General features: G+C 35.8%; 5 protein-coding genes across 7 annotated transcripts; 3 read left to right on the forward strand and 2 right to left on the reverse strand.

Moving 5' to 3' along the window:
* Positions 1-880: 880 nt before the first annotated feature.
* Positions 881-5,476, reverse strand: Cdk5alpha (Cdk5 activator-like protein). The gene has a single exon (XM_090161115.1). The coding sequence runs from the start codon at positions 4,913-4,915 to the stop codon at positions 3,572-3,574; it is 1,344 nt and encodes a 447-aa protein (XP_090017241.1). The 5' UTR covers positions 4,916-5,476; the 3' UTR covers positions 881-3,571.
* Positions 5,477-6,685: 1,209 nt separating this feature from the next.
* On the reverse strand, positions 6,686-9,166 carry Rpn6 (regulatory particle non-ATPase 6). The gene is made up of 8 exons (XM_090159822.1): positions 9,027-9,166; positions 8,747-8,848; positions 8,554-8,678; positions 8,249-8,490; positions 7,957-8,184; positions 7,635-7,884; positions 6,982-7,069; positions 6,686-6,919 (listed from the first exon to the last, which is right to left on the reverse strand). The coding sequence occupies exons 1-8, from the start codon at positions 9,106-9,108 to the stop codon at positions 6,777-6,779; spliced, it is 1,260 nt and encodes a 419-aa protein (XP_090015948.1). The 5' UTR covers positions 9,109-9,166; the 3' UTR covers positions 6,686-6,776.
* A 93-nt stretch (positions 9,167-9,259) lies between these two features.
* Positions 9,260-11,012, forward strand: LOC149924975 (cation-dependent mannose-6-phosphate receptor-like). Its single transcript, XM_090159824.1, has 6 exons — positions 9,260-9,583; positions 9,642-9,817; positions 9,885-9,994; positions 10,068-10,201; positions 10,263-10,389; positions 10,461-11,012. The coding sequence occupies exons 1-6, from the start codon at positions 9,420-9,422 to the stop codon at positions 10,581-10,583; spliced, it is 834 nt and encodes a 277-aa protein (XP_090015950.1). The 5' UTR covers positions 9,260-9,419; the 3' UTR covers positions 10,584-11,012.
* A 157-nt stretch (positions 11,013-11,169) lies between these two features.
* On the forward strand, positions 11,170-12,471 carry LOC149924976 (uncharacterized). Its single transcript, XM_090159823.1, has one exon. The coding sequence runs from the start codon at positions 11,388-11,390 to the stop codon at positions 12,282-12,284; it is 897 nt and encodes a 298-aa protein (XP_090015949.1). The 5' UTR covers positions 11,170-11,387; the 3' UTR covers positions 12,285-12,471.
* A 303-nt stretch (positions 12,472-12,774) lies between these two features.
* Positions 12,775-15,160, forward strand: LOC149924977 (ferric reductase SjCytb561). 3 transcript variants are annotated; one of them, XM_090160608.1, is made up of 5 exons: positions 12,775-12,858; positions 14,031-14,363; positions 14,424-14,632; positions 14,704-14,858; positions 14,932-15,160. In XM_090160608.1, the coding sequence occupies exons 2-5, from the start codon at positions 14,150-14,152 to the stop codon at positions 15,101-15,103; spliced, it is 750 nt and encodes a 249-aa protein (XP_090016734.1). In that variant the 5' UTR covers positions 12,775-12,858; positions 14,031-14,149; the 3' UTR covers positions 15,104-15,160. The 3 variants fall into 3 exon arrangements, with proteins under 3 accessions (XP_090016734.1, XP_090016732.1, XP_090016733.1); XM_090160606.1 differs by lacking the exon at positions 12,775-12,858 and adding an exon at positions 13,340-13,557; XM_090160607.1 differs by lacking the exon at positions 12,775-12,858 and adding an exon at positions 13,716-13,893.
* The last annotated feature ends 10,599 nt before the right edge of the window (positions 15,161-25,759 follow it).

The raw sequence follows: 25,759 nt of genomic DNA on the forward strand, positions 1-25,759 counted from the left end.
ATATTAAGATTCCTTTTTAATATCAACCTTTTTTGTTTTGTACAAGACACATTTTTTAAGACATGGAAAAAGATTATTTACGTTTTAAATCTTTCGGTATTTTATTCTCATATTTTTCGTTTATTGTCTGATAATACCATAATTTTGTTTTCTGCATTTACGTAATTTTTCTATATACAAGCACTTTGTCTATACCGACGAAAATGTTCAATTTTTTTACATATAATCTCGTTGGACCTTTTTTTTTGTTGTCAGAAAAAAACCGAATGAAACTCTGAGCAGAGAATCATATTTTCTTCACAGTTAATTTCCTATACATCTACACGTTATCATCCCCTCCATGAGCAGTTTTTTTTAAATATTTTCTGTATATATTCCTAAAGTTACGAACTGAAACGGAGGTTGGTTTATACAAATTTTATTTATTTAATCACTCCGCGTACAATTTGTAAATTCTGTTGCTTACAAACTCTTCTTTCACACAATGTTTTGGAGGTTATTAAATTTAATTTTCACAACCTAAATAGGTTTTTTTTAAGGATCGGATGGTTTTATAGTAGCTTGGACCTTTTTCTGAACGTAAAATTCTTAAGTAGACTACCTATCACACTCTCGTAATCTTTTTTTTTTAATAATTTAAGTTAAAATAACTCGGAATATTTTCCTTTAAATGTAATTTATTTTTGTACTTTGTAACCTTTCAAATTTTACTCAAAGTTGTCTATAGTTAATTTCAAACAATGGTATCCTATCAAAGAAAGAGTTTTTGTGGAAATAATGAAATTTCAGCTCAAAATGATAAATAATTGTTTAAAATTAATCTATTATTGGAAGTTTTTCCTATTTACACTGATAAAAATGATATTGTCGATGGAAATTATTCTTATTATTAGCAAATAAACAATAGATCAGATTATTAGAGATATCTGCCTTGCCATTTGTAAATACATGTTTTAAATCCAAAATATTCAGATTTCAATTTAACGAGGAAATATTTTATTATATATTTAAAACATATTAGATAATTAAATTTTAAAGTAAGTCTAATAACAACTGCAATGATAGCTTTTAAGTATGTATGGGTGGTCTAAAATGGGGGCAAGAAAGGGGAAAAAATTAAATGGAATTATATTCCATTAACGTAATTCCAAATACTTCCCAAGTTAAGTTGAAAGTCCAAACAGTAAACGCTTATTATAATCGTTATATAGTAACAAAATAGAAATTCTCCAGGTCAAGCAAATTCAAATAAAACGTTAGCAGCCGCCCAAAATAGGCGGGTTTCACCACCCATTTCTTTTTTTATCTCTACGTTTACAAAATCCTTGAGCCCAAAAAGACCCGAGGTCCTAAAAGGTCAAAGTTCGTAGAATGCGTGGAATATAACCAGGACTTTGTGTCTCATCCAAAATTAATACAGATCTGCACTTTATGAAACGAACACGGGTTTTTTTTTCAGACATACAATTCAAAAACAAAGTGAGAAAAATTATAAATTGAGAAGCGCGTCACACATTTTTCGAGAATATGTAAACGAAAAATCACAGTTCTTCGCTATCGTTATTATAAACATATAAAATTAGTGCTTCTTTATTCGCATTAGTAATATAGTCCTATGGGCTTTTTTCTCATAAAGTTTACGCAAATTAGTCTAGCGTGTTAGGCCATAAGGAAAGAAGGAAAAACGTATCTAATTTGATCGTCAAAAATCGAAAATAAAATAGTCGAATTTGAGCGAAATTCCGTATAGAGACTCCTAAATGTCAACCTCTCCCTGAACACCGAAGTGCCGCGGCTGGAACACTTCTACAGGCGCTTAGCCTATTTTTCATCTACTAACGTTAACCGAATTTAGTTTCAATATTATATTAATTAATTTGATAATTAATGTACGAATTCAGATCTCCGTTTATGTATATGCCCCGTTCAACCGTATTTCAATATAATAGCCATTACTTTTATCTAATTCAAAACAAACTTTTTACATTGTGTATGCTTTCCGCTTAATCAGTGTAAAATATTGCACGATAATACTGCGTAATCTTAAATACAGAAACTTAATAAAAATAAACATTATTGAGCGGTTTGGCGTATGGGTAGATAAACTACGTGAAAACGCGTTTTGATACCAACGAGCCTTTGCCTTTTTAGAAATAAAATCCCCGCGAAATCATTAGCGGCAAAGCTTCGAAGTAAGCCTTAAGGGTTTCGGTTACCGGTATTATTTTCGATTTATTTATTTTAACGTAGCGAAACGGAACTTCATTTCGCCCGTTCACCTCAACTCCTTGACGCGTTCCGGAATTGCTCCGCAAACATCACCCAAGTCAAAATGGCGTCGGCGCGGTGCGTACAACTTCGAGAGGGGTAATTCGATCGATGAAGAACTAGTCTCCGCCATTTTCTGCCTAGATCGGACATCAATGGCTCTCTCTCTCTCTCTCTCTCTCTCTCTCTCTCTCTCTCTCTCTCTCTCTCTCTCGCTAGAAATCCGACGTGTTAAGCCTTGACCATATTTTGCCGTTTCGAGTCATTCGCGGAATAAAATACCTAGAGAAAGCCTTTCTGGATAACTTGAAATAAAATTGACGGAATGGCGGACTACGTATATTATTTTTTAAAACACATTGCACTACGTGGAATAAATTAATATTACATTTAAAAAAAAACACATTTTTTAAAAACAATTCTGATAGGGATGGATCATTTGAGCTTTTACAAAGCCGTACACGTTTTGAAATTTAACTTGATCGAATCGTCTTAGCACCCCTGTTAGTTATAACGCGGAAAAATAAATACTTTTGAAATCATTTCCCAAATCTTTCGTATACACATCGTATCAAAAACATTTACTTTTAATCTTTATCGTGTCAAAGAAAGTTTTTTATTTTTTTATACAAGAACAATACCATACTCGTCTTTTTTATATCAATTATTTACTATTTTTTTGTTATTTAAAATGGCATTCGTATAACTATATATAGTTACGATGTAATTCGTCGCTTATCTACTCACTAAATTGAAACTAATTCTCGTTTAAATCACCTACTCCAATTATAATCCAACTTCGTGTTTCTTATATATTTAATTAGTACTAACTGTTTAATTTCCTTATCTGAATGTCAGACAGTTTTTGTTGTTTGAAATATGATTATTTATCCCCCCTTGAATAGTTTATATTTACAACTTATTTCTGAAGGATATTTGCTTTAGCCATGCAAGTCGTGAGAAATAAATATTGGGTTCTTGTTGAACGTTTCTACATCCCTTTAGCAACCGAAAGAATCTCGAAATTGTGATTATGTTTATTTCTTTACCGTCAAAATTGATCCGTTAGCATTTAGGGTGCTATTTTAAGTAGAAAATAAATGATTACGAAATATGTTTTAACGGAAGAATGATTGTTTGACGTTTTTCTTATCCTATTTTTTTCAAATCTGTATATATATAGATATATTTAAACTCTTATAGGGAATAATTTCTATACACGAATATAGCGGTATTTTGTATCGAAACCCCCAATATACCCCTACCCGAGAACAAATCATATTTGGCTTTTGGTTTGTATTTATTATATAACCGGAGAGCAACAGGCCTTAAGTTCGGTGAAGACTTCGGTGAAGAAACTGGGTTCGCTGTTGATTCTCAGCATGTTTCCGCTGAGGGAATTGATGATGACCAAGCAACGATCCCAGAACTTCTCCTTGTCTTCCTCGACTAGGAAGGGTTTGAGAGGGTAGGAGATTTCGTTACCCATATAGGCGTAGGACAGGTAGAGACAGGTCAGCACCATGGCTTGCAGTTCCCGCTCGCTGTCGATGTCCTCGGCCACCAAATCCCTGATCAACATGTAGAGGAACACGACGTTGGCCGGGTTGATGAACGCGATGTCCTGCCAGCCTTGCAAGAGCAAGGAGCGGTCCACAGTCCTGAGCCAGAGCACGGCGTCGCCCGGTTGGAAGTCGTGGAGCCGGCGACACTTGCGCGACAAGTACTCGCCCAGACAACGGAGCAGCTCCGAAGTGGACGCTTGGATGACCGTTTTCTTGTGCGGGCTGGGCACGACTCCCGATGCGTATCTGGCCGCCGCCGCCGCTGCCGCCGCTAAGGCCGAGGAAGTGCAAGTGATAGTGGTGGTGGTGGTGATATTGCCATTGACGACTCCGTTGTTGGAATGGTGGTGCGAAGATGGCGGTACGCGAACCAGACTGTTAGCGGATAAGATGGCCGGCTTAGGCGGCAGTGGCGGGGGAGCCGGCTTACCCGTCGTCGAGGTGACCACCAGCTGGTTGTAGTTGTTCTGGTTCTGCGAGGGCCCGTTCTTCTCACCGCCACTGTTGAGCCGGTTTTCGGCCGGGCTGGTGGAGTTTCCCTTGAGGTTGTAGCAGGACAGGGACTTTTGGATGTTGCGGTTGTTGTCCACCAAAGAATTGATATTATCCAGGGGTTGTCTTTGGTTGTGATGGAGGTGGTGCTGATTGTGGATTTGTTGAGACGGAGGACATTGTTGATTTTTGTTCTTTTCGGCTTTCTTCTTGCTGGAGACGTTGAAGTGTTTCCAGCTAAGGGCGTTGATGAACAAAGAATGTTTCTTCAAGGTGTTGTTGTTAACGCCTCCTCGCTCGCCGCCTCCTCCACCACCTCCGTCTTTGCCACCTCCTCCGCCATCTTTGCCGGTTCCTTCGCGGCCCACCACGTGCACGCCGTTGGAGTGGTGGTGGTGGTGGTGATGGTGGTGAACGTTATTGTTGTGATTGTTGTTGTTGTTCAAGTTCAAATTCAGCTTTTCGCTCACCGATGACGACTTCTCCTTGTTTTTCACGTTGTTGAGTTGCTCGTAGTTGAAACTGTTGAGGTTGTAATCGCCGTACGCCGGTTTGCGGTCCCGGGGCGAGAAACTCAACACGGTGCCCATTTTCTCGCTGGAAGGAATTATGGCTGTCTTGGTCGAGGACGTTTTGAACTAAAATTCTGGTCGAAAGCCTTCCCGAGAAACTACTCTCTTTTCCCACCCGTTATCGATAAAACCAATTTATCAATCGCACGCAAAACGTGTCTAAATATTTAATCAAGGCTCGGCACTATCAACGTATCCCCGAATCGTATTTCGATTATTATTTATTCCTTACTCGCTAAACTCTCTCTGTGTGTGGCAGCCGAAGTCGATATTTCGCTGGGGCTATCCCTCCGAGATTCCAAGGCCGAAGAATCCTCTACCCCGAAGACTCGACATTTCAGTTATATTCGTCACAAACGCTTACCGAATTAGAGCAGTTTTTTCCATGTTGACTTAATCGACACTGTTTCTAAACACTTATTTCTGGAACATTGAAGGGATACCTTTTGGAAGTGTAAGGTTGTCGCGAGGGTCTAAGAACTACGAGATCCGCAGAGCCAAGAATGGCCGTGGACGCGAGAGATTCGCTGAAAATATTGCTCTTCCGGATTGACTCCGCGACGCGGCGATTCACCTCGGCGCTCACTGATTCTCTACGAAGGCTGCAATAGCGCAACTACCGGCGGAACGCCGCTCTCCAGGAGTAGCTTCCAATAGTAACCGTTCCCTAGCAACGTCCCAGTCAGCCGCTCCTGGCTACTCCGTGACTTATCCTCCCAGCCGCTCCGCTATAGTCAGGGACCGCGTGTCGGAATCGCGCCGGAGTGGTGACGCGTACTAGGAAGATCAAATGGAAAGAGCCCGGGGGCTCATCTTTCAGTTTGAAGAAGGCTGCGGCAGCGCCTGTGTATTACGACGAAATGGGAGTCCCCATCAATTATTCACTGACCGTTCTGCAACCGGAATTAAATGTCAATGAATAGGCGGTTTTCATTTAGAGAGCTTTCGCTCGTTCGCAATTATCCACAACGCCCATATTTCGTCCGTATTGTCAGTGGATCCGAATATCTCTCATTTTTTTATTTAATTTTGGCCAAAATTCATTACCCCTACACGTTTGACCATTCTGTAACGCACCGGTGTGTAACGGTTGAAACACTCCTACAGGCGTTTTAGTCCAGTTTTCGTCTAATTCCTAAATAAACGCGTAGCTATCCAAATATTTTACAAACCATATATTCTTTATTATTATATCTCTGATTATATTAACAATTATTGGTAAACAGCACGAAAACTGGACTAAAACGACTGTAGGAGTGATTCAGTCCAGTTTTCGTTTAATTCATAAATAAACGCGTAGCTTTCAAAATATTTTGCCTCTAATATTTTTCCAACTGATAATCTTTTGTCTATATTCTTTATTGTTATATCTCTGATTAGATGTAAAATTATATTGGTAAACGGCACGTTTATTTTGAATTAGATTAATTTGTTTCGTCATCCCATTCTAATGCTTGTGTGAAATGACAATTTTAGGTCACTTTTGTTAAAAACTAGTTGTTGAGGTAGGGTGACTTTTAATCGGCTGCATCGGGATTTTATCCAGAGTAGCGTAACTACGGCAACCATTTTCCCTTTCCTGCTCATGCGTTAGGAGAATGATGTCACCAAGCAGGCGTATGATTGGCTAAGCGCGCGGTCTATAGGCGACCTCGGAGGCAATATATCATGGCCAATTTTGTAACCTTAGAGAATTATCTTACGTATTTGTTATTGAAAAATGATTAAAGAAAACAATGGTTTTAAAGACAAAAAATAATGTTCTTTTTATTTTTGTTAAATTTTTATTTTTTTTAAAATAATTCAAACACAGTTTTTCTCATTGATGAAAAACAAAGAAAAATATTAGCCTGACAATGTGTAAAAAATAATTGTTAATTTAAGATAACTTTTTCGCTTTTTGATATAAAGAATCCACAACTTTGCCCATGCTTTGAATGGTTTCTAACGCAGCTTCGTAAGTTTTATCTACCGCTGAATCTTCAAAAACAATGAGTACGCCTTCCCCTTGGTCTAGGATTCCTAAAGGTTATAAAAATAACGTTACATTTCATTTTTTAAAAGTGGAGATAAAAAAAACGAACCGTTGAATTTTTTATCCAAAATCATTTGTGATAATTTCTTTTCAACGGTGTCTTTAGCAAGCTTGATAGTTTTAGCTATATGCTCAACCTGCGGTTACAACTTTGGTTAGTATTAAGATTTATGTTGGAATATTACACTTTCAATTAGGGATGCACCAATATATCGGCGTATTTTTCTTATATCGGTATTGGTCAATATTGACTTAAGCGAAGCCGATATTGGCCAATACTAATATTAGAAAAATATTTCAAGAAAAACTTTTACAAATAAGAAAATTCTCGATTAACTAATTAATGATAATATTTTATTTTAATGGCCGCGCCACGTACGCCACACTTCAGATCATTCCTTTTTTTAGACCAGGGGTTACGAGTATAAACAAATAAAAAACAATGATATTCAATTTGTGATAGAAAATATGTATCACATAAATTGATAAGAAACATTCGGATATGCTCTTGCAAACGTTTTTAGATAAAAAAATTAGAATAAAATGGTATGACAGTATACTGAACAGTCGTTTACAATGATTTTATCATATACACTACTGTTATGACAGATAACATTGTTAATATCAGCCGATATTATCGGCTACGAATAGCCGATATATCGGCTGTACCCATATCGGTACATCCCTACTTTCAATATTAACCTGAACTCGGGAGTAAGGTTCAATTATGCGACAAAGATTTTGTTCGAGCATGTTGTCGTATAACCGATCCAAGTGAGCTTGAATGATTGGATCTTCAACCAGTTCTTTCTTGAAAGTGCTTAAAGCACTCTGAAAATCCGCTAAGGACCTCTTATTGCTAGCTTGGGCCACCGCTTTCAAAGAATCAACCTCCGTCCCGGCGTATTTCATCGCTAATTTGCCCAATACTATAGAATTGACATCTTCAGGTCTAAAGAAGCGTATGGTATTCGTTATTTGATCTTACATCAGTAAAATTACCTACATTTAAGGGCGTTCTTACAGATTTAACATCACTTTGGAAAGTAACATGTATTTCAGGGCTGTTAACGCTTTGGGGTTGTCTATTGAGTCGTATCCTTCAAAGGCTTCGTAAAAGTATGAAAAAGCTGTTTTGAAATCCCTTTCATCCGCGGCGTGTAAAATTCCAGATTGTAAATCTAAGGCTGCTTGAAGTTTGGGTGGACAATAAATGGCATTGGCTGTCGTTCTTCCGGAAGTTAGAGCAGCCCTATGGAAATATTTTATATTTAATCATCAAGTTGAACTATTGTAAGAATAATTACAAGTTATACCTAGCTCTAGGCAGGTTACTAAGAGCGTGGTAGACTTTACTTTCCAACAACTGAACCTCAACCAAGAGGTTTTTGTCATCAAGTTTCTTAAGTTCCCGAAGCAGGGAGCTCCCTAATGCTAACGCATCAGTATACCTCCCTGTATCGTAGTATAAAGCAATGAGTCTTGCTTCGAGAGATTGCCTGAGAAACGTTCTTTTTTCTTGTTTAGCCCATTCTATGCATTCATTACATAGTTCAACCTGAGGTTGATAAAATTAAGCAAGTGTACGTGGTTTGAAAATATACTAATAGCTAAACCATACCTCTTTCCCAGTACCAGCTTCCATGTCTAAAAACATGTCAACTAAGGCCCTCACCAATTTAGCGGCTTTGGCTTTACTGATACGGTTGACAAAAGGACGTGATACTCTAATAAGAGTAGCCATTTCTATCAAAATGTAATCCAAAAACATTAATTCCTCTTTGAGACAACAAGGACCTTTAAGTTTGTTTCACCTTCAGCTTTGCCATTTTCACAGAGCTGTTTTCCCAGATCCAAAATAATTTGCTCCCTAATTTTAACTTGTTCTTCATCAGAAACGTCGTCTTTAAATTCGGCTGTAAATATTTAAACCATAATTTTTGAAATGAACAAATGATATTCAAAGGCTTAGGTTAGTGAGTCAGCATCTTAAAGTAGGCCTTGGTAATATTTCAAAAGCGCGGTTAGTACACTATTTTCAAAATTTTAGGTTGTTTTAAATAATTTTATCCAGCCAAAATGCCTTATATTTACCAATTTTATTAATCATTTCCATGTCTTTTTGTTGATGTGGGCCAGAAATCGGACCCCTTTCTATTACCATAGCACTAGCCATTTTCAGAAAACTTAATTTTGAGGGTGACGGACTGACGCGATTATGACGACGCAATTTCGATTACGCGATTTATTTTTCATCGAATCGAAGTCGAACTTTTGGTTTCATTTTGAAGCAGACGACGTGACGCTGTGTATTTTTTTCCAGACTTTTTCGTTAGGGTATTAATTATTTAGCAATGTTGGATGAGTTTGGTCTTTATATATAAAATTAATCTTTAGTAAATGGCCGAATATTCTAATTTATCCCTTTTTTAAATTTTGTTTGATCTAAGCACCATCCCATTAATTAATAATTAATAATTATCAACAATGAATAGCTTTATTCCCCCCAAGTACCCTTTGCTGTCCATTCTGTTAACGTTTTACGTGTTTGGTATTACTTATTCCACCGAACACAAATGTACTCTTCACCCAAATGCCCATAAAATTGAAGAAGAACTACTTAAAAAAATCGAACCACTTAATGGGAAAATGTAAGATTTTTCCAAAACAACAAAATAAGTCCTAAGTTCATGAGAGTATTCTTTACAGTTTGACAGCTGTTGAATATGATGAGAAAGGTATAGAAACATTTGAGTATAAAGTGGGAATTTGCACCAACCCTGATCCTGCATTACTTTTCTCTGGAGTCGTACAATATGAGTATGGCAAAAAATCTAAAAACTACACACTGGGTCGTTTTAATGAAACTGAAATCATTAATGGAAGTAAGCTTATTTAAGGCAAATTCCTTGAATTTTTTTAATTATTATTAAAATCAATATACTTTTGTAGCAAATTGGATCCTTCTGACTTATTCTGGTGGTGACCATTACGATAAAGGTTGTAATAATGCCAGTCGAATGGCTAATATTATGATTCACTGTGATCCAGAAACCAAAGGGGTTAGTTAGTCGTATTCATAAATCACTAAAAGCTGTAAAAATGTTCATTAATCCAAATTGAGATATTTTTTAGGATGGTCTGCGAATTATTGGTGAAACTATCATCCAAGAAACACCCCACTGTTTCTATTGGTTTGAATTTGGTAGTAGTTTAGTCTGTAAACAGAAGGAGGATAAATTGAGTGGTGGATCCATCTTTTGTATTCTGTACGTTTCATGTAGCTATTTTTCGCTCCATTTTCATTTTCCTAATTAATTTCTATTTTAGTACATTTACTGGATTTGGATTTTATTTGATCTTTGGATTCTTTTATCGACGCTTTGTCGTGGGCGCACAAGGTTTGGAGCAGATTCCAAATTACACTTTTTGGAAAGATTTTGGCAATCTTCAAGCTGTTAGTTACAGATATTTTGACAGTTTTTCATTAAAAAATAACAAATTTCAACTTCTTAATTTCTGTAAAAGGATGGTTGCGACTTTGTTTGCCGTTGTGGAGGGAGACGGGAGCAAAACGCTTACAGAGGGATTAATGAAAACATGCCTAGAACGGAGGATAGAGATCGTGATGATCAGCTATTAACTATGTAGAAAAATCCCAAAAGTTTGTGATATATGCTTCAATCAGCAGAATTGTTAGGTAAACTATTATATTTCGGTTCATTTTTACATTTGTCACGGAAAGGAGTCAAATTTTTAAGGAACATTAGAGAGTGAACTTTACTTAAATGGTTTTGCTATTAAAGCCCTGAAGGATTTGAAGAAAAATAAAATCCAAATATATTTATTGAAAGAATTTATGGAAAACATACATTTTGAACTTATAAATTTAAAAAGTTGCATTTTAAAATAGCACTTTTCTAAATTAATTCACTATGAAAAACTACTATGAGATATTTTGCATTTATCATATTTCCAAATATTTCTTGAGATTATCAGTTGATCTGATATTTAAATCTAGTCAGTTCTCGTCGGAAATGGTCTTTTTTTATTGTAATTCACATTTTAATTTGGTGTATTATTGGCTTTTTTTTATAATAAAGGGAATATAAAAGTATTTCGGTGTTTATTCACAGATGGCAGTAGCTTCTGGTTATCGTTATTTTTTGGCGCGCTTTTCGCTAATTTTTTTGCGCCAATTTCCCGCCAGTTTTTGCCCCCTTTGAGATTGTAAAGTAGGGCCCCTCATTATTTTCAACTTCAAGTAGGGTCTTTGTGATAGAGAGTTCAGTGTTGTGTTTTTGTAACCTTGAATTATATCTTGTGAAATTTGACAGAGTGGTAGTTTATTTCAATTTTGAAGAAAAATTGAGATACAATTTTAGTTTCCACTTAAAGTTTTAAGAGTTTAGATAGGCCTAGTGGTTTCCTCTTCCCTATATACAAAGTATTAAAATGTCAGAAAACGAGGTTCTAAACATTTCTGTAAAAAATTCTGAAGAACACAAAGGAGGAGTTAGTTTTGAACTTGTCTTGGCTGAACCAGCAGTTGCCACTCCACCACCTCGTAGGAGATCAACTACCCCCGAAGATGATAAACCTTTGACGATTCAGGATATTGAAAGCAAGCTTCATGCAGCATCGGAAAGACGACTTTCTTATGATAAACTTAAGTGTAACCAATTTAACGACAAAATGATCAAAATTGAAGAAGTCCATCAAAAGAAACGGGAGTACAACTTAAACTATATGCAATTGGCCAAAGAGAAAATGGAGGCCAAAATGGAAGTTAGTAATGAGAATAGAGAAGCGTTGATTAGAGAAAAACAGGAGAAAGTCAAAGCTGCCCTTCAACATGTTGAGCAAGTTCGACAAACTGTGGCATCTCAAGTTCAAGAGCTTATGGATAGTATTCAACGTAAGATCACCAACGCTACTGAAGCCAGAGAGGCTCAGATTAAAGCTTTGCAGCATAAACTGAAAGATCACGATGAACATGTTGTTGAGGTTAAAAAACTACAGAGTGATCAGAAGGAACAACTTAAGGAAAAAACTAACAAGAAACTTGAAGTGGCTCAAGAAAACCGGGCCGTGATCTTGAAGATGTTACAAGAGAAAATTTCTGAGCACATGAAACACATTGAAGAAGTCAGGAAAAATAAAATGGTCAATTTGAACAACTCCAACAACGAAGATGCTAATGGCAATCACGAATCAAAAGATGACAACCTTTTCTCTATCCAAAGTCTCAACATCATTGCTATTAGTAAAGATAAGGATAATAACAAGATTGAAATCTCAAAGGACCAATCTTTTGTGGAGAAGATTGAGGAATTAAAAGTTGACAAGTAAAATTTCTTTGAGAACCAAATATAAAAATCTAAATTTTGGCTAGATCTAACCATAGTACCTGAAACCCTTGGGTATTATTTTTGTCAAATAAATTTTAGAAATAACACTTATTCATTATTAACCCACATTTCATCATAATGTAATATTTTGTATTCATATAAGTTTCAATAAAAATGTTCAACTGAAATTTCGAAATGTTTTATTTTTCATATATTTTTATCAGCAAATTAAATTAACTATCGTTCTCAAATTACTTGAGTTTATCTAAGAGATAATGTTTTCACACTGCCCAAGTTACCAAGTAAGGATAGGAAAGATGGCGTTGAGAATTTCTTGGTACGGGAGTGTTACGTAAAAATAGGGTATAGCATTCGTTCAACGCAAACTTTACTATCCAGGCTGACTTTATTTGTACTATCAGCCCCTATCAGGCTGGATGAAAAATCAATAATCGAGATATTCTTGACCTAAGTGCTTCCTGCGGGAAAGTCTTCAGTGGGAGACGGTCAGAGTTGAAGTTTGCCGACTTTCCACCATATGGTTATTTACTGCTAGCAGTTTGTCACTGTTTGTGGTAATATTTTTTAAATTAATTACATTTAAACTGATTTCTTTCTTTCATTCATTCATTGTGTTTTTAGCCTTGTTATATTTAGCAAGGTTAACGAATTTACGTTATCGCGCAATGGTCCGGACAATTGGAAAGTGAATCGACAATTTAGAGTAAAATATTTATAGTTTATCAAGCAACATTGTTTATATAAATCTTTTCATTATCGACTTTAATCTTCGATTGTAAAAAATTCTACGTAAAGTAATGATGACTCAGATGTTTTATTATCACGCAGAACTAAGTTTTTTTTGAAAATAATGGAAAATTGAGCGAGCACTACGTGACTATTCGAGTGTTATAAATGTCACCACAAAATCCACAGGTGGTCTAAAAAATATATATGGATTCGTTATTCAAAACGCCCATATTATCTTTATTTCTAAATCATGACGTTTCAAATCACGGGATTTCAAAAATTATGATTTGAAATGTTTCACCGTTTCCTGTTTTTAATTAAAAACGGTGTAGTTAGCACGTACTCCATCGTTTATCGTAATGATTTAATCACAACTATAAACGCGTAGAAGTAGTGAACATTTGTGTATATATACCTGATCAAATATAAGCCGCTTATTAAAGCTTTGTTAGGCGTTTGTTTGCCATTGTCGGTCTAGTCTTAATGTAAAACATCGCGTAAAACAATGGCAGAATCAGTTAAATGTAAGTAAATTATACTTTTCCGTTTAGTTTTTAAGTCGATTTGTAAGCGCGCCAAAAGTTCAAATACTGCCGGGGTACAATCTTCTCCCATGAATTTGGAATTCTATAGTTTCAAGTTAATTTGACGTAGACCGGTCTTTTCGTAGCCATATTGTAGCCAATATGCTGACAGAGGAAATTAGCAACTGATTGCGCTTTACTTTTCCATTTTTTGTAGATCTTGTTTATGTTGTTTTTTAAATAGAGCCTCTGGGCTCCGAAAGGCTTAAAATTTTAATTAAATTGGTTTCGAAAACCTTTATCTTATAAGAACTCCGACAAAATATATCGTCAAAAGTAAGATAAATGCTTAAATGTGCCTTAATGTTTAGCCCTAAGTCTTTGCTAATAACTGAAGATTAATCCAATGATACATTTTTATTAGATTAAATAATAGTTAAACAATCTTGACTGACCAATATTAATTTTTATAGCTATTGAAGGTCAATCGCCTAAACCAACTGAAAGCCACAGTCCATCTCGTAATTCAGTTTTAAGTCACCCATCTGTTGGTGCTAACGGAACCCACTCTTCACAACCCCAACAAGGCACAATGGATTATGACGAGACACAAAACGCTAGACATAGTTTGCATTTTGTGATAACTTTCACTATATCGCAAATTGTGGGCATCATTTGCATTTCTCTAGTCTGGATTTGGACTGATCATTATTTAAAAGGTTTTGCATGGCATAGTAACCTCAGTCTTCAGTTCAATTACCACCCACTTTTCATGGTTATTGGTATGGTGTTCCTTTACGGAGATGGTAAGATGAGCAACCTCTCTTTACTTAAGACTATTTACTAAAGAGTATTCGATATTACAGCGATTTTAGTCTACAGAGTGTTGAGAAACACGACTAAGATGAGACTTAAGTTTCTTCACGGAGCTTTGCATACCTTGGCATTTTGTTTTGCAGTTGTTGCTCTGAAGGCTGTTTTTGATACGCACAATTTGGCTAATCCTCCATTGCCAAACGTCTATTCGTTGCACAGTTGGATTGGAATAACTACCGTTGTTTTATTTTCCATGCAGGTACGAACATTAGTCGATATTCCAATATTAGTAATTTAAATGTTACAAATTGTTTTTAATTATTTGCCTAGTTTTTTTTTGGATTTGTCACATTCCTTCTCCCCGGACTTTCCCGATCCATCCGGAGTAGTTATTTGCCACTTCACGTATTTTTTGGTGTTATGATATTTGCAATGGCAATTGCCTCTTGTCTAACTGGAATGATGGAAAAAATTGGGTGGTCTATGTAAGAATCATATAATTATTCAGTTTTATTTTGTTAATTTAAAACTAATTTAAGTATCTAATTTTTATTTTAGACCTAACTACAAAAACAGAGATCCACCATCTTCTTTGGTAAATATTTTGGGTTTGAGTCTAATCGCATTCGGAGGCCTCGTGGTCTATCTTGTATCGAAGCCACAGTTTAAAAGGCAGCCTCTTCCAGAAGAAGAGGCCCTTAATCTGGAGCCAAATTCACCATTAAATTAAGACTTTTTAAATATAGTTTATGAAAAAAGTTGGTTTATTAAAAAATTTTATTATATAGCTATTGTCCAGTGAAATGTTTCGCGTATGGTTTTAATCCTTGTTTTTCTGTGGCTATTTAGTTCTATGAAATATTTTGTAAGTTTTATCGTTGAAATTGTATATTTTTTTAACGAAGTTGTAAATAATGCGATTTCATTTTTTGTTATGGAGAGATTTGTCGCTATTTCGCCAGATGGCGCTAGCTTTTCGGTTTCGGAAGCCCCGCGATTCTGGCGCATTAATTTAATTTTCGAGTCAATGCCGTGTATGATGTATTTTTCAACTCTTATTTCCTAATTTGATAAATATTGTCATCATGATGAGTGTACCCCCCAAAAATATTTAATATGGTACCATATCAGTGTACTAATCTTTGGATTCAACGTGGGTAACCCTAAACTTAAACCAAAAATTATCATAAGACTGAACACATTGTATTTTTTGTGAATAAAATATTTAAATATTCCAAATTGAAATCTCGATTGACTTAATTTTGTTTAAACAAGCGGAACAACTAAAACTTGCAAATCCTTTAAACAATGGGAAAATTTTCACATCATCAGGGTTGACCATAGAAATCTTATAACATAAAATGATTCCGTATAAATACAAAATGGGCCAATTACATTTTCGGAGGTTTCGCCATTATCAGCCAATCACGATTCAAAGAGTGACTACGGCAACGACTCGTTGCCATCTAGTTTGAGTTACTGAAAATAATAATTTGATTTTAGATTACGTCACATTAGGTGGTTTTTTTTCGCTTGTCCGGGGACAAAAAGTGTAAACTTTTTACCCTAAAACGTTTTATTCGCCTGTTCTCGGGGTAAGATTTACCCTGTCCCGAATTTTGTTCGCTTGTTCCGGAGTATTAGGGTTACACTTTTTACTCCTCCTCGAAAGGAGGTGTAGAGGGAGTAATCTAGTTTTGTCGTCTGCTTAAATTTCGTTTCACGAAAATATGATGGGAAACTTTTTATAAATAACCTTTAACCTTTAAATACTCCCTTTCTACTCCAACTCGTTTTTTTCGTCAAGACAGAATTGTAGTAAAATGACGTCATATGGCTACACTTTTTAACCTGCTCAAAAAAATCCGGAACAGGCGAAAAAAAACCACCTATTAAGAACCCGCATTTGATTGGCCCACGTCAATCGAGTCATGGCCCTATGCACGCGCTCACGTGAGCGCGTGCAGGGGGCCGTGATCGACTTTAATGTAGTTTTTAAACATGGTAGACTGTTTCTTTACTCGTAAAGATTTTTCTCTTATATGCAAACGTTTTGGATAACTATTGTGTTATTTGTTGTTATGGCTCCTCGATGTTTCATTTCCACATGTAGAAAACGATTTGCGGTGGATGGTAATGTGTCGTTGTACAGGTAAAAGTTTGGGTTTCCTTAAGCAATTTGAAATGTTAACAAACGGCGGGCTTTCATATTGATGATTGGGTAAAAATTACTTCAGGAAGTTCAGTGAGCCTAGTGGAACAACAACTCAAGACTATAATTACTGCAATATCCGTTTTTTAAAAAAAACTTTATTTAACATTGTAAATATCGGTCTTCGTTGAGTACTATCTCTTATGTTGTTAACAGTGGAACGTTGCATTTAAGCAGAGTGCGAGACATTTATCTTGGCTAAGCTTCTAAGACAAAAAGCATATTATTAAATAGAAGGTAAAGTTTTGAAAAAGAAGACAATTATCAGTATGATTGTTGCTGTTTAATTCAATGACTGTCGTCAATTCGTCATAATTGTCATTGGTTAGTGTAATGTATTTTTTCTGGGATATAATTACTCTTTCATAAGGTTTTTGTTTATCTAAGTTTCTACAAACATAATAATAAATATAATATTAATTACTTTAAATGTGAAATAACCTTTAAATACAAAGGCTAATACTAAGGACCTTCAGTCACTGCTTCTCCCAAAACTGCCATTGACATTGCCTGCTATTTTAAAAGTTAGGCCTATGTCAGGCCTAGGCTTAAATATTTTCAAAGCGAACCAAAACGAAATATTATTTATCTTCCTCACAATGGCATTTAAATATTCCTTATAATAAGTAAATATGAAAACAAAACTAAAAGCTCAAAAAATCTTAACACTTTCATTAAATAAAAATCCAAAAACGTTGGAAGTGGTTCATGTGAAAAACTCCAGCAAAAACCTATGGGAATTCTGCGAGCTTGGATCGGATGGATCCTGTAAAAATCGCCTGAGCTTCTACTATTTTTAACCGCCATGCTATGGCGCTAGCGGCTTGCCGTAGTCAATGAATGGCCGCTGATTGGCTGAAGCTTAAGCAAAGACTATATAATCATTAGTCATTGCTTCAAAATGACTTGGCGTCAGGTTCTCCCGTAGACGGGAGCATTCTAGGTAGAAGTATAAGATTTCTATGGGGTTGACACACGCCAGGGAATTCAATTTTCTCTTGACACTTGATGGTAATTTTACTCTAGGTCTATGACAAATTCTATGATTATCACTTATTTTTTTTTAAAGTTTCGCTAATTTTTTTCACATTGCAATAACCTTTTTACTTAAATATAAGTCCATTTAAATTTACTTCTGATAAAAGTAAAATCTCCATATCAATTTAAAGTAAAATATAACATAAAAATTTTGGTCTTAAAAAGTCTAAGTGGTCAGGGAATTTGCATCTGAAAATTTTGTGGCAAACCTGGTCATTGTTTTTGAAAGAACCCAAGGCCTAGACACAACATCTTAACAAATTTTGAAATAAAATGGGGGTAATATATGTTCGAATTACTATTCAATATTTAACGAAAGTGCAGTTTGAATTATTGTTAAGTATCCATCTTGGGACGTTAAGAGAGTGTAATATTTTACTATTATTGGCGTTCAGACTAAATCAGTATTGACCCCAAGGGTTATTGGAGTTCCCCCTCGTCATTCTACCCCCCTTCTGTCTGACATTTAAGAAAAAAAAAATATATACCCCGCTTCTCGTTACACGGCCTCTTTTATGATAATTAAGTGTATCCTCCCCCTTCTATACGCCATTTCCTTGGGGGTAACATCATTTTTTATGTATTTTTTTATCTCTCCGGGGCAGACTTTGGAAGAAAGCGCTTGTCGTCTGGCTCTAGCGTACTGAAATATATCTTTGTTTGGATGGGTTCCCCCCCCCCGAGTTCAGACGGTGGGGTAAAAAAAAACCTAAAAGACCCCAGACAGTAATTTAGTCTAAATTGAGTACTTCTTAAAGATTTGTCTCGCACGATATTATTAGTTTTAAAATATACGAAATTTATTATTTTGACTTATTTCTGGCGCAATTTGCTATATATCTTATTGCGCGCGTAAAGAAGTTTAAAATATCGAATTTACTTTACAAATCTCAAATTGAAGCTAACTTTAATTTTTTTTTAAATATAAAATTGACCTTGATTAAATTTGGCTGGAAGCCTATAATACGAAAGTGTTTTTTTTTGTTGGGACGTGATACGATGGGCTTAGGTGAAACATCAGCCAGACGGTAGGATGGTGTCTAAGCATTAATAAATTTGAGTCTGCGAGGGTTGCCCTTTTTTTTCTTATTTTCTTGCAAAATATTTATACATTAGTCTGGGGTTTTGGTTTCTACTATGAATACGATTTATTTTTATAGACGGGGAAGAGAAGCAGATTGGGAATAAAACAAAAAAATCCCAGACACTCCGTGCGCTGAAATTTCAATTTTTCTTCCAAAACAATTTTTTGTGCTATACATAAAAACACGTCTAGGGTGTCTAGGTAGATTTTTTCTCGCTCTGTTCCCCCCCCCCCCCCCCCCCCCCCCCAACGGTGGGGTTTGACACACCAGACCTACGTCGGGTTAAAATTGGAGAAAACTCTGTCGCAAGCTCTATTTTCAAGATACAGACAAACCGTGTTTTGAACTCTTTTCAGCACGATTTTGCTTCTCTAGGGCGGACATCGTCTGGGAATATTTGACCCCCGTTACGCTTTTTTTATACGCTGATATTTTTGGCGTAAGACTATCAAATATCTAGTACGTTTTACTATGGCGTACGCTGCGTTTTAAAAGTAGAATTTTGTTTATCACCTAGCTTGTCTGTAATTAGATCTGATTGTTAAGCTAATTAACTAATTTTATGGTCTATGGTTAAACCATAAGTAATACCCGAAGTTTGTAATATGTATCTTACGAGATAAGTATCCAAATAGGACAGAAAAGTGAAACATGTACCTTCGCGTGTTCGACGCGTATTCCGTTGTGCGTAAATTTCCCGCTAAATCGCGGATGTGTACACCGAATCACGTGTCAAAAAATACCGTGTTTATTAATTACTTCGCTTAAAGATTGAAAACGGAAAAAATACACTGCGTAATTTTATATATAAAATCAATATATGACGGTCTTCAACCGCACTATTTTTTCTTCTTCTTAAGCAATTTTTGAAAAATCAACGGGAGCCTGCGTAGTTAGGTACAGTCCCGATCAAAGGTTTCTGGCTGTTTTCTGTTGGCAGCCATTTTGTTTCTATTTTATGTAGAGACCGACTAAATGGACTTTATGGAAAGAATACCTTCACGAAAATAATATGCAGTGAAAGCCGGAAATAGAAAAACCACTCCAAAATGACATCGCGAAATAATAATAATGATAATACACTTGTTCGACGCGTGATCATACTCCGAAACCAAATCAAGTTCCATTTTGCAAATTGGATTCGAACTTTTAAAGTTATGAAGAAATAGTGACGATGAAAAACATGAAAATTTACCCTAATTTCTTTTTTAAGTGAAACAAGAGCAATTTAATGAAATTTGATGTATATAAAGTATCCACCTTTAATTAGGATACTTTGAAAATTTTTCTTATAAGCATCTTGGTTTGCCATTGACAGAAATATTTGCTAATTCATAATCGGGAAATTTATAGTTTTGTGGGTTTTTTTTTAGTGATTCAAATTGATTTGAAATCTCTAAAAAATAGAAATATTTTGTTTGGAGACGAAACAAAGTGTTTGTAATAGTCTTTTAGTCGATAGCTACTCCGCAAAATTTTCGTTTTGAAAACGAAAACATTTGAGAGAGTTGGCCGTTTTCGGTCTATCGAAATCTGGCAGCCTTGCCTGCCTTCCGGCCTGTATCTCCATACCGAAAATGGCCGACGATTACGCCGCCGAAAATATTTTACTAAACTGATCGGCGGCGTTTTTGACCGTTATTTTGAATTATCGACTAAGACTATGTCCCGATTCAATAATTCTCTACTTTTTTTTGAAAAGTTGGTTTTTGCGTTTTCATGTAGAATACGTGAACAATATTAAATATTGCATCTTTCGCTTTTCTTTGGCAGTTTGGAGATTCCAGCCGCTTAATCCGCCCCTGATTACGGCCTATAGGCCTTTGCAACAAATGATAAATGCTTTAGCGAAGACAATACACCGTAAAATAAATTGGTTATTGGCTTATTTTGTTAACTAAATCTCTGAGTTTTGGAATACCTCAAACACTTATTAACACAACATTTAGCTCCAAGCTTAATACTATTTTTTAAATAAAAACTATTCTAACTAATAATTCAACTAGTTTATAAACTGTTCCAAACTCTGTTAATTCTTAGCATCGAAAAGAAACGTAGCAGACGAAAGGTAAACAGAAATATCGATAATTGGTTCCTAAAAACGATGTAGATGGCAGCCGCACCTAATCACGTGACCATTACGACTCCCTCCCCCACTCTCCCCGACTTTAAAATTTCCTTTCGCCCTCGCGATACCTGGCCGCCTTTTTTATTTTATTTTATAGGTGTATTGCGTTTGCAATCGCTACCGGGTGCCAATATGTTTAAACAAATCTACTGAAGTGTCACACTTATGTCCGATTTGTTGCTTCTGGTTAAAGTAAAGAGCGGAATTGGTACACAAAATCTTAAAACCTGAACTCGTAATATTATTATTATTAGTCGATTTTTCAAAACACATTTGTGAATAATAAGTAGATAAAATATATCTAAGCGAGAATTCTCCGAAAATAAACTTCTCTAAAATGTTATATTTTCTTTATCCGCGGGATGAGTTCAAAGTAAGCTGCATTTTGAATAAAACTATAGATTGAACGAGATACTGTTGGTATTATTCATAATGTTTAAATTGTTTTCTAAAAGGAATGTTAGCGAGAAGACGGTTCGCCGTTGGTATAGGATTGATTGGTCTATGTCCTGCCCTGATCCGTCTCTAAGTATAGCCTGTCAAATCCAGATCACGGGGAAACCTTGGACTGACTGATTTGCTCAATTAGTTTCAGTAGTATTTAGTTGACATTAGCGTTACAGACTTCAGTATGGGCATCGCCAAGTCACTTTTTTAATCTGAAGTTAGTACCGCTAAGGGCGGGAAAACTACTTTTTTAGTTTACATAGTGTAACCATATGTAACATAATTACTCGTAAGTATGCCTCTGTATAACATTCCGACAGAAAAAATTTTAAACGAAACTTTGTTCCTGCCTGAACATACAATAATTAAGGGGACGCAAAAATTATTATAATCCTTGCGCTATTCAAAAGGTTACCATGGAAACGAAATGACGAGCTAAACTATATAGATTGTTGAAGTTATAGAAACGCGCGAAGAATTCTTTTCGCTTTCTTTGCAGATAAATCTTATAATTTAAATGAAATTTCAATATTTAAGCCAACTGACCTTGAATAGGTTTCGTGTAATAGTGGTTGGATCCTAGCAAATAAAATGATTACCCCTATTTTGCGCGATAATGGCAGGATGAATATTCATCATGAATATACTAAAGCAACGCGCAATGGTGGCTTGCAGAAACAAAGTCTGTACCGTCGATAAAAATGTCTATTTTAAACACACGTTTAAGAAAAAAGTTATCGGCAACTTGTAAAAGCATGGGCTCTCATCCAACTATACGTAAGACGTCACGAATTTGCGTCCGCAGGGGCTACAAGATAGATGGGTTAGCTAGCTAACACGAAATGCCTCCAATATTCAACCGCCTCATATTACATAGGGATAAAATGTGGAGACCATTTTGGGCGCTGCTTTGCCAATCGCCGTCATATCAGCTTTGGCGATAGTACAGGTGAAATTACGTAAAAATTTGATGTTTTTCCCTCAGGAAAATATAACTATTAGATCGATTGAGCATCGTATTACAAAAGTTTAGAAAAATATCTTCAATGCTCGTTTTTTAAATTATGGCATTTACAAATATTTTGGTATTTCGCTTTGCAATGTATTAAGGAGAACTTTAGAAAAATCAAAACTTTTCCCAGTTCGGAAAACGTTTAACGTAATAATTTCGATGAAAAAGTGATTCATTTCGTAGCGTACCGTCTGGAATAATAATGTGGGGAATCCTTTGAAGTGTAAAACAACGTGAGAAATGTAGGAACTATTTTTAACCGTATTTTAAGTCAAGCCTCTGGCCTTTCACCGGTTTAGTCTCGTTATTTCTCGGCAATTAGCGAGAAAAATTCCTTTTAATTCTTAGAAAAGTGTCGATATACCAGCGTGTTTTTCCACTATAGAAAGTCCGCCGTTGCGCAGACTTATTAAAAAGACTCTCAATTAACCCTTGGCTAAAATTCATTAAAAATTTGGAATTCTTGGCGTTCCTATATTCTTAATAGTAAGATGTTTGCGAAGAAACGCGTAACTCAAACTACAGTGACTCCCTCAGATTGAAAGCCTTGATGTCTGTATCTTCAATATAAGAAATCTTTTTGTTTTGAAATCTTATTTAAATTTAGCTTCTTAGTATTGAGCGTTTTAAAATTTTCCTCCGAGTCGATGTGCCAATGGATTTTCTGGGAATTGCGAAATTAATTAACCGATACTTCCTGTTCGTTATGTAATGTTTGGAAAGTTTTGTTGCTGCCTTGACCTTCTTATTTTTTAATTGGAATGTAATTAATTACGTTTTATTCAAATTCCCTAACTCCGCCCCTTTAAAGGGAATATTAACTCGCATATTTTATCGCGAATCAACCAATTTAGCCTTTCTATCACCACGTTTAACTGACGCTTTAACCAAAGTTTTTTTACTCTGTGTTTTTCTGCCTTGACCTTCTAATTGTCTAATTGGAATGTAATTAATTACGTTTTATTCAAATTCTCTAACTCCGCCCCTTTAAAGGGAATATTTACTAGCAAATTTTATCGTGATACAACAAAGCTTTAACCAAAGCTTTAACCGTTCACAAATGATTTTTCTTTTTTTTTAGTTTAATACCATAAGTAATATAATAATAATAAGTATGACTTTTCCTATGGTTTTAATACTAATTTACTTACCGAACTTTTTTTCGACACCTTCCACTTATACTTGTAATCGAACTAAGTAGTGTTAAAAAATAGCACTTTTTTTTCGAATATTGCGCTTACCATTGGTAAATAATTGTAAATAACAGTATAAATATTAGTTATTATGTGAAATCAAGAAAATTATTCAACAAACTAAATCTATCAACTTTAAGTTCTTAAACTTTATTTACATTGTACTGTTTTTGAAATCTCCAGTTTTAAGTAGATAAACATTATAAATATTGTAAATAATTCATGGAAATTAATTATTTACCATTATCTATCATTATTTACATATTTCCCCATTTAACCATAATTTACCACATTAGTTACCACCTGTTAAATACCATTTTGGAACACCGTATATTATCGTCCTATAGGTAATAGAATATTTCGCCTGTAGGCATATTTAGACCCTAGAGGGCTGTGTTGAACTAAACCCTGATTGCGTAATAACTCTGAAAATCAGTTTATTGATCATTTTTGCTAATTGTCATACTTATGTTCATTATTTTACTTTTGTTAATACTTATTATTATCATCAATATTAAAATGAAGTTTATTCTGGACCAATAGAACAAATCTCTTTGGCGTAGTTTACCATTTTTACCGCTATAAGAATTAATCATTTACAGAAATTTCCTTAAAATATTACAGCTTTTAACAGAAATAAATTCTGGTGGTTTATTGTTTATGGAATGTACTTCTTTGGGACACACGTTTTCGAGTCGAATTGGAGTGTGGGGTCTAATTGTTTTCAAATACCCTTCGCGCGTGTTTCGCTGGGTGGCTCCGTCTGTGTCGCGACGAAATCCGTCAAGCTTCTTGACAAGCTTAGCCTGCCCTCCTCTACTAGCCGCGGTGCGAATACGTCGACCGTACCTTTGGCGAGGCGGCGGAGGAGACGATCCGGAGTCATTTCAGAACAGACTTCCGTACCGGTGCGCCAAGTCGGTCTGGAGATGGTTTACTTTATTTTTTATCTATATTTTCCTGGCTGGAGCGAAGAATCTTGGTACGGGCGCTAAATAGCGTGTGTCAGGTTGTAAATTGGGGAGAAGGGGCGTCCGGAAACCCCAGCAGTCTAGACGCCGGCCGCGGGTCCACCGCTGAAAAGTTGCCTCCCTCCCCCTCGAAGAATCGGATCCTGAATTTCCCGATCCGCTGCCCATTTCGACGGAGTCCACTCGATGACGAAGCGCCATTTTCCGGCTAGTCTGACTTTTTCCCCACCCTCCCTGATGACACTAATTAACGCGTATTTTAAATTGGGACTTTTGTAGACGCGTTTTCTAAAAATTCGTTTAATTTACAAGGGCTATTATAGTTGGGAAAATCGACCCGTTTACAAATTCCGTTGTCCAGACGATTGCGTATAGTAGTTACCTGGGTTCACCGTCCTTAAGGGATTCGCCAATTTAAAGTACTTTCATTTACAACGCGGTTAATGGAATGCAACTTATATTACGTAATTTATTGGTACTTATCGAAAACTTTACGAACTTTCGGGTGGTAAAGCTAATAGGTTATCAAAGATTTTTCTTATAGGGAGCTAACAGTACTACGTCACACGACGTCACCCATGCTTTTCCCTATTGAAAAAGAAATTCTACCCAACATGGCGGCCACGGAGTGTTAGTTAGCTATTATTTAATTATTATTATTTTTTTTTTTAGAAGCGCGGTATGAGCGAATGTAACGGGTGGGACAATTCAGTCCGCTCGTCCATTTGATTAATCAGGTGCGAGATATGTGTTATGGCCACGCCAACGGGGGGATACTTGGGGATAGGGTTGGGACACCCGTGGCGGAAGTATGACAACCACCCGTTGGGGGATTAGGGGTCATCCTCACACGGCCATCCACAAACTCTGCCTCCCGGACGCCTGGGATTACAGGAGTGAGCCACTACTCCCGGCTATTTAATTATTAACTTTTTTATTTTCGTATGATATTTTGTGTAGCAGAAATGTTAAATTCGTTGATTCACCATAAATACTAAATATAATAACTACTAACATCATTTTCACCTAAAGAGATAAAAGTTCAACGAAGGAAATATTAGGCATAATAAAAGAGAAAAATAATATTTTCAGACATTTTCTATAATTATTTATTTCTTTATTCCAGACTGTTAGCGCCATCTTTTAAGAGTTCGGTTGTTTAAAAAATATCATCTAATGGCGTTACCTTCGCGATTGGATCTTGTAGAGTAATATCGGCGTGACGTATGTCGACGTCACCCATGTTTTTTCCTATAGATAAAAAACTGCCCTCAAAATGGCGGCCATAGCCCAAAACCTC

The sequence above is a fragment of the Leiobunum rupestre genome, chromosome 10 (genome assembly GCF_980474605.1).
Source record: "Leiobunum rupestre chromosome 10, qqLeiRupe1.1.hap1, whole genome shotgun sequence".
Taxonomy (NCBI): Eukaryota; Metazoa; Arthropoda; class Arachnida; order Opiliones; family Sclerosomatidae; genus Leiobunum; species Leiobunum rupestre.

Coding starts and splice junctions, on each gene's coding strand:
- Cdk5alpha (XM_090161115.1), bottom strand. CDS start 4,915: ATGGGCACCGTGTTGAGTTTCTCGCCCCGGGACCGCAAACCGGCGTAC.
- Rpn6 (XM_090159822.1), bottom strand. CDS start 9,108: ATGGCTAGTGCTATGGTAATAGAAAGGGGTCCGATTTCTGGCCCACAT. Junction 8,491..8,553: donor AAGCTGGTACTGGGAAAGAG/GTATGGTTTAGC, acceptor TATCAACCTCAG/GTTGAACTATGTAATGAATG. Junction 8,185..8,248: donor AGTAACCTGCCTAGAGCTAG/GTATAACTTGTA, acceptor ATATTTCCATAG/GGCTGCTCTAACTTCCGGAA.
- LOC149924975 (XM_090159824.1), top strand. CDS start 9,420: ATGAATAGCTTTATTCCCCCCAAGTACCCTTTGCTGTCCATTCTGTTA. Junction 9,818..9,884: donor AACTGAAATCATTAATGGAA/GTAAGCTTATTT, acceptor ATACTTTTGTAG/CAAATTGGATCCTTCTGACT. Junction 9,995..10,067: donor GTGATCCAGAAACCAAAGGG/GTTAGTTAGTCG, acceptor GATATTTTTTAG/GATGGTCTGCGAATTATTGG.
- LOC149924976 (XM_090159823.1), top strand. CDS start 11,388: ATGTCAGAAAACGAGGTTCTAAACATTTCTGTAAAAAATTCTGAAGAA.
- LOC149924977 (XM_090160606.1), top strand. Junction 14,364..14,423: donor GGTGTTCCTTTACGGAGATG/GTAAGATGAGCA, acceptor TCGATATTACAG/CGATTTTAGTCTACAGAGTG. Junction 14,859..14,931: donor GAAAAAATTGGGTGGTCTAT/GTAAGAATCATA, acceptor TTTTTATTTTAG/ACCTAACTACAAAAACAGAG.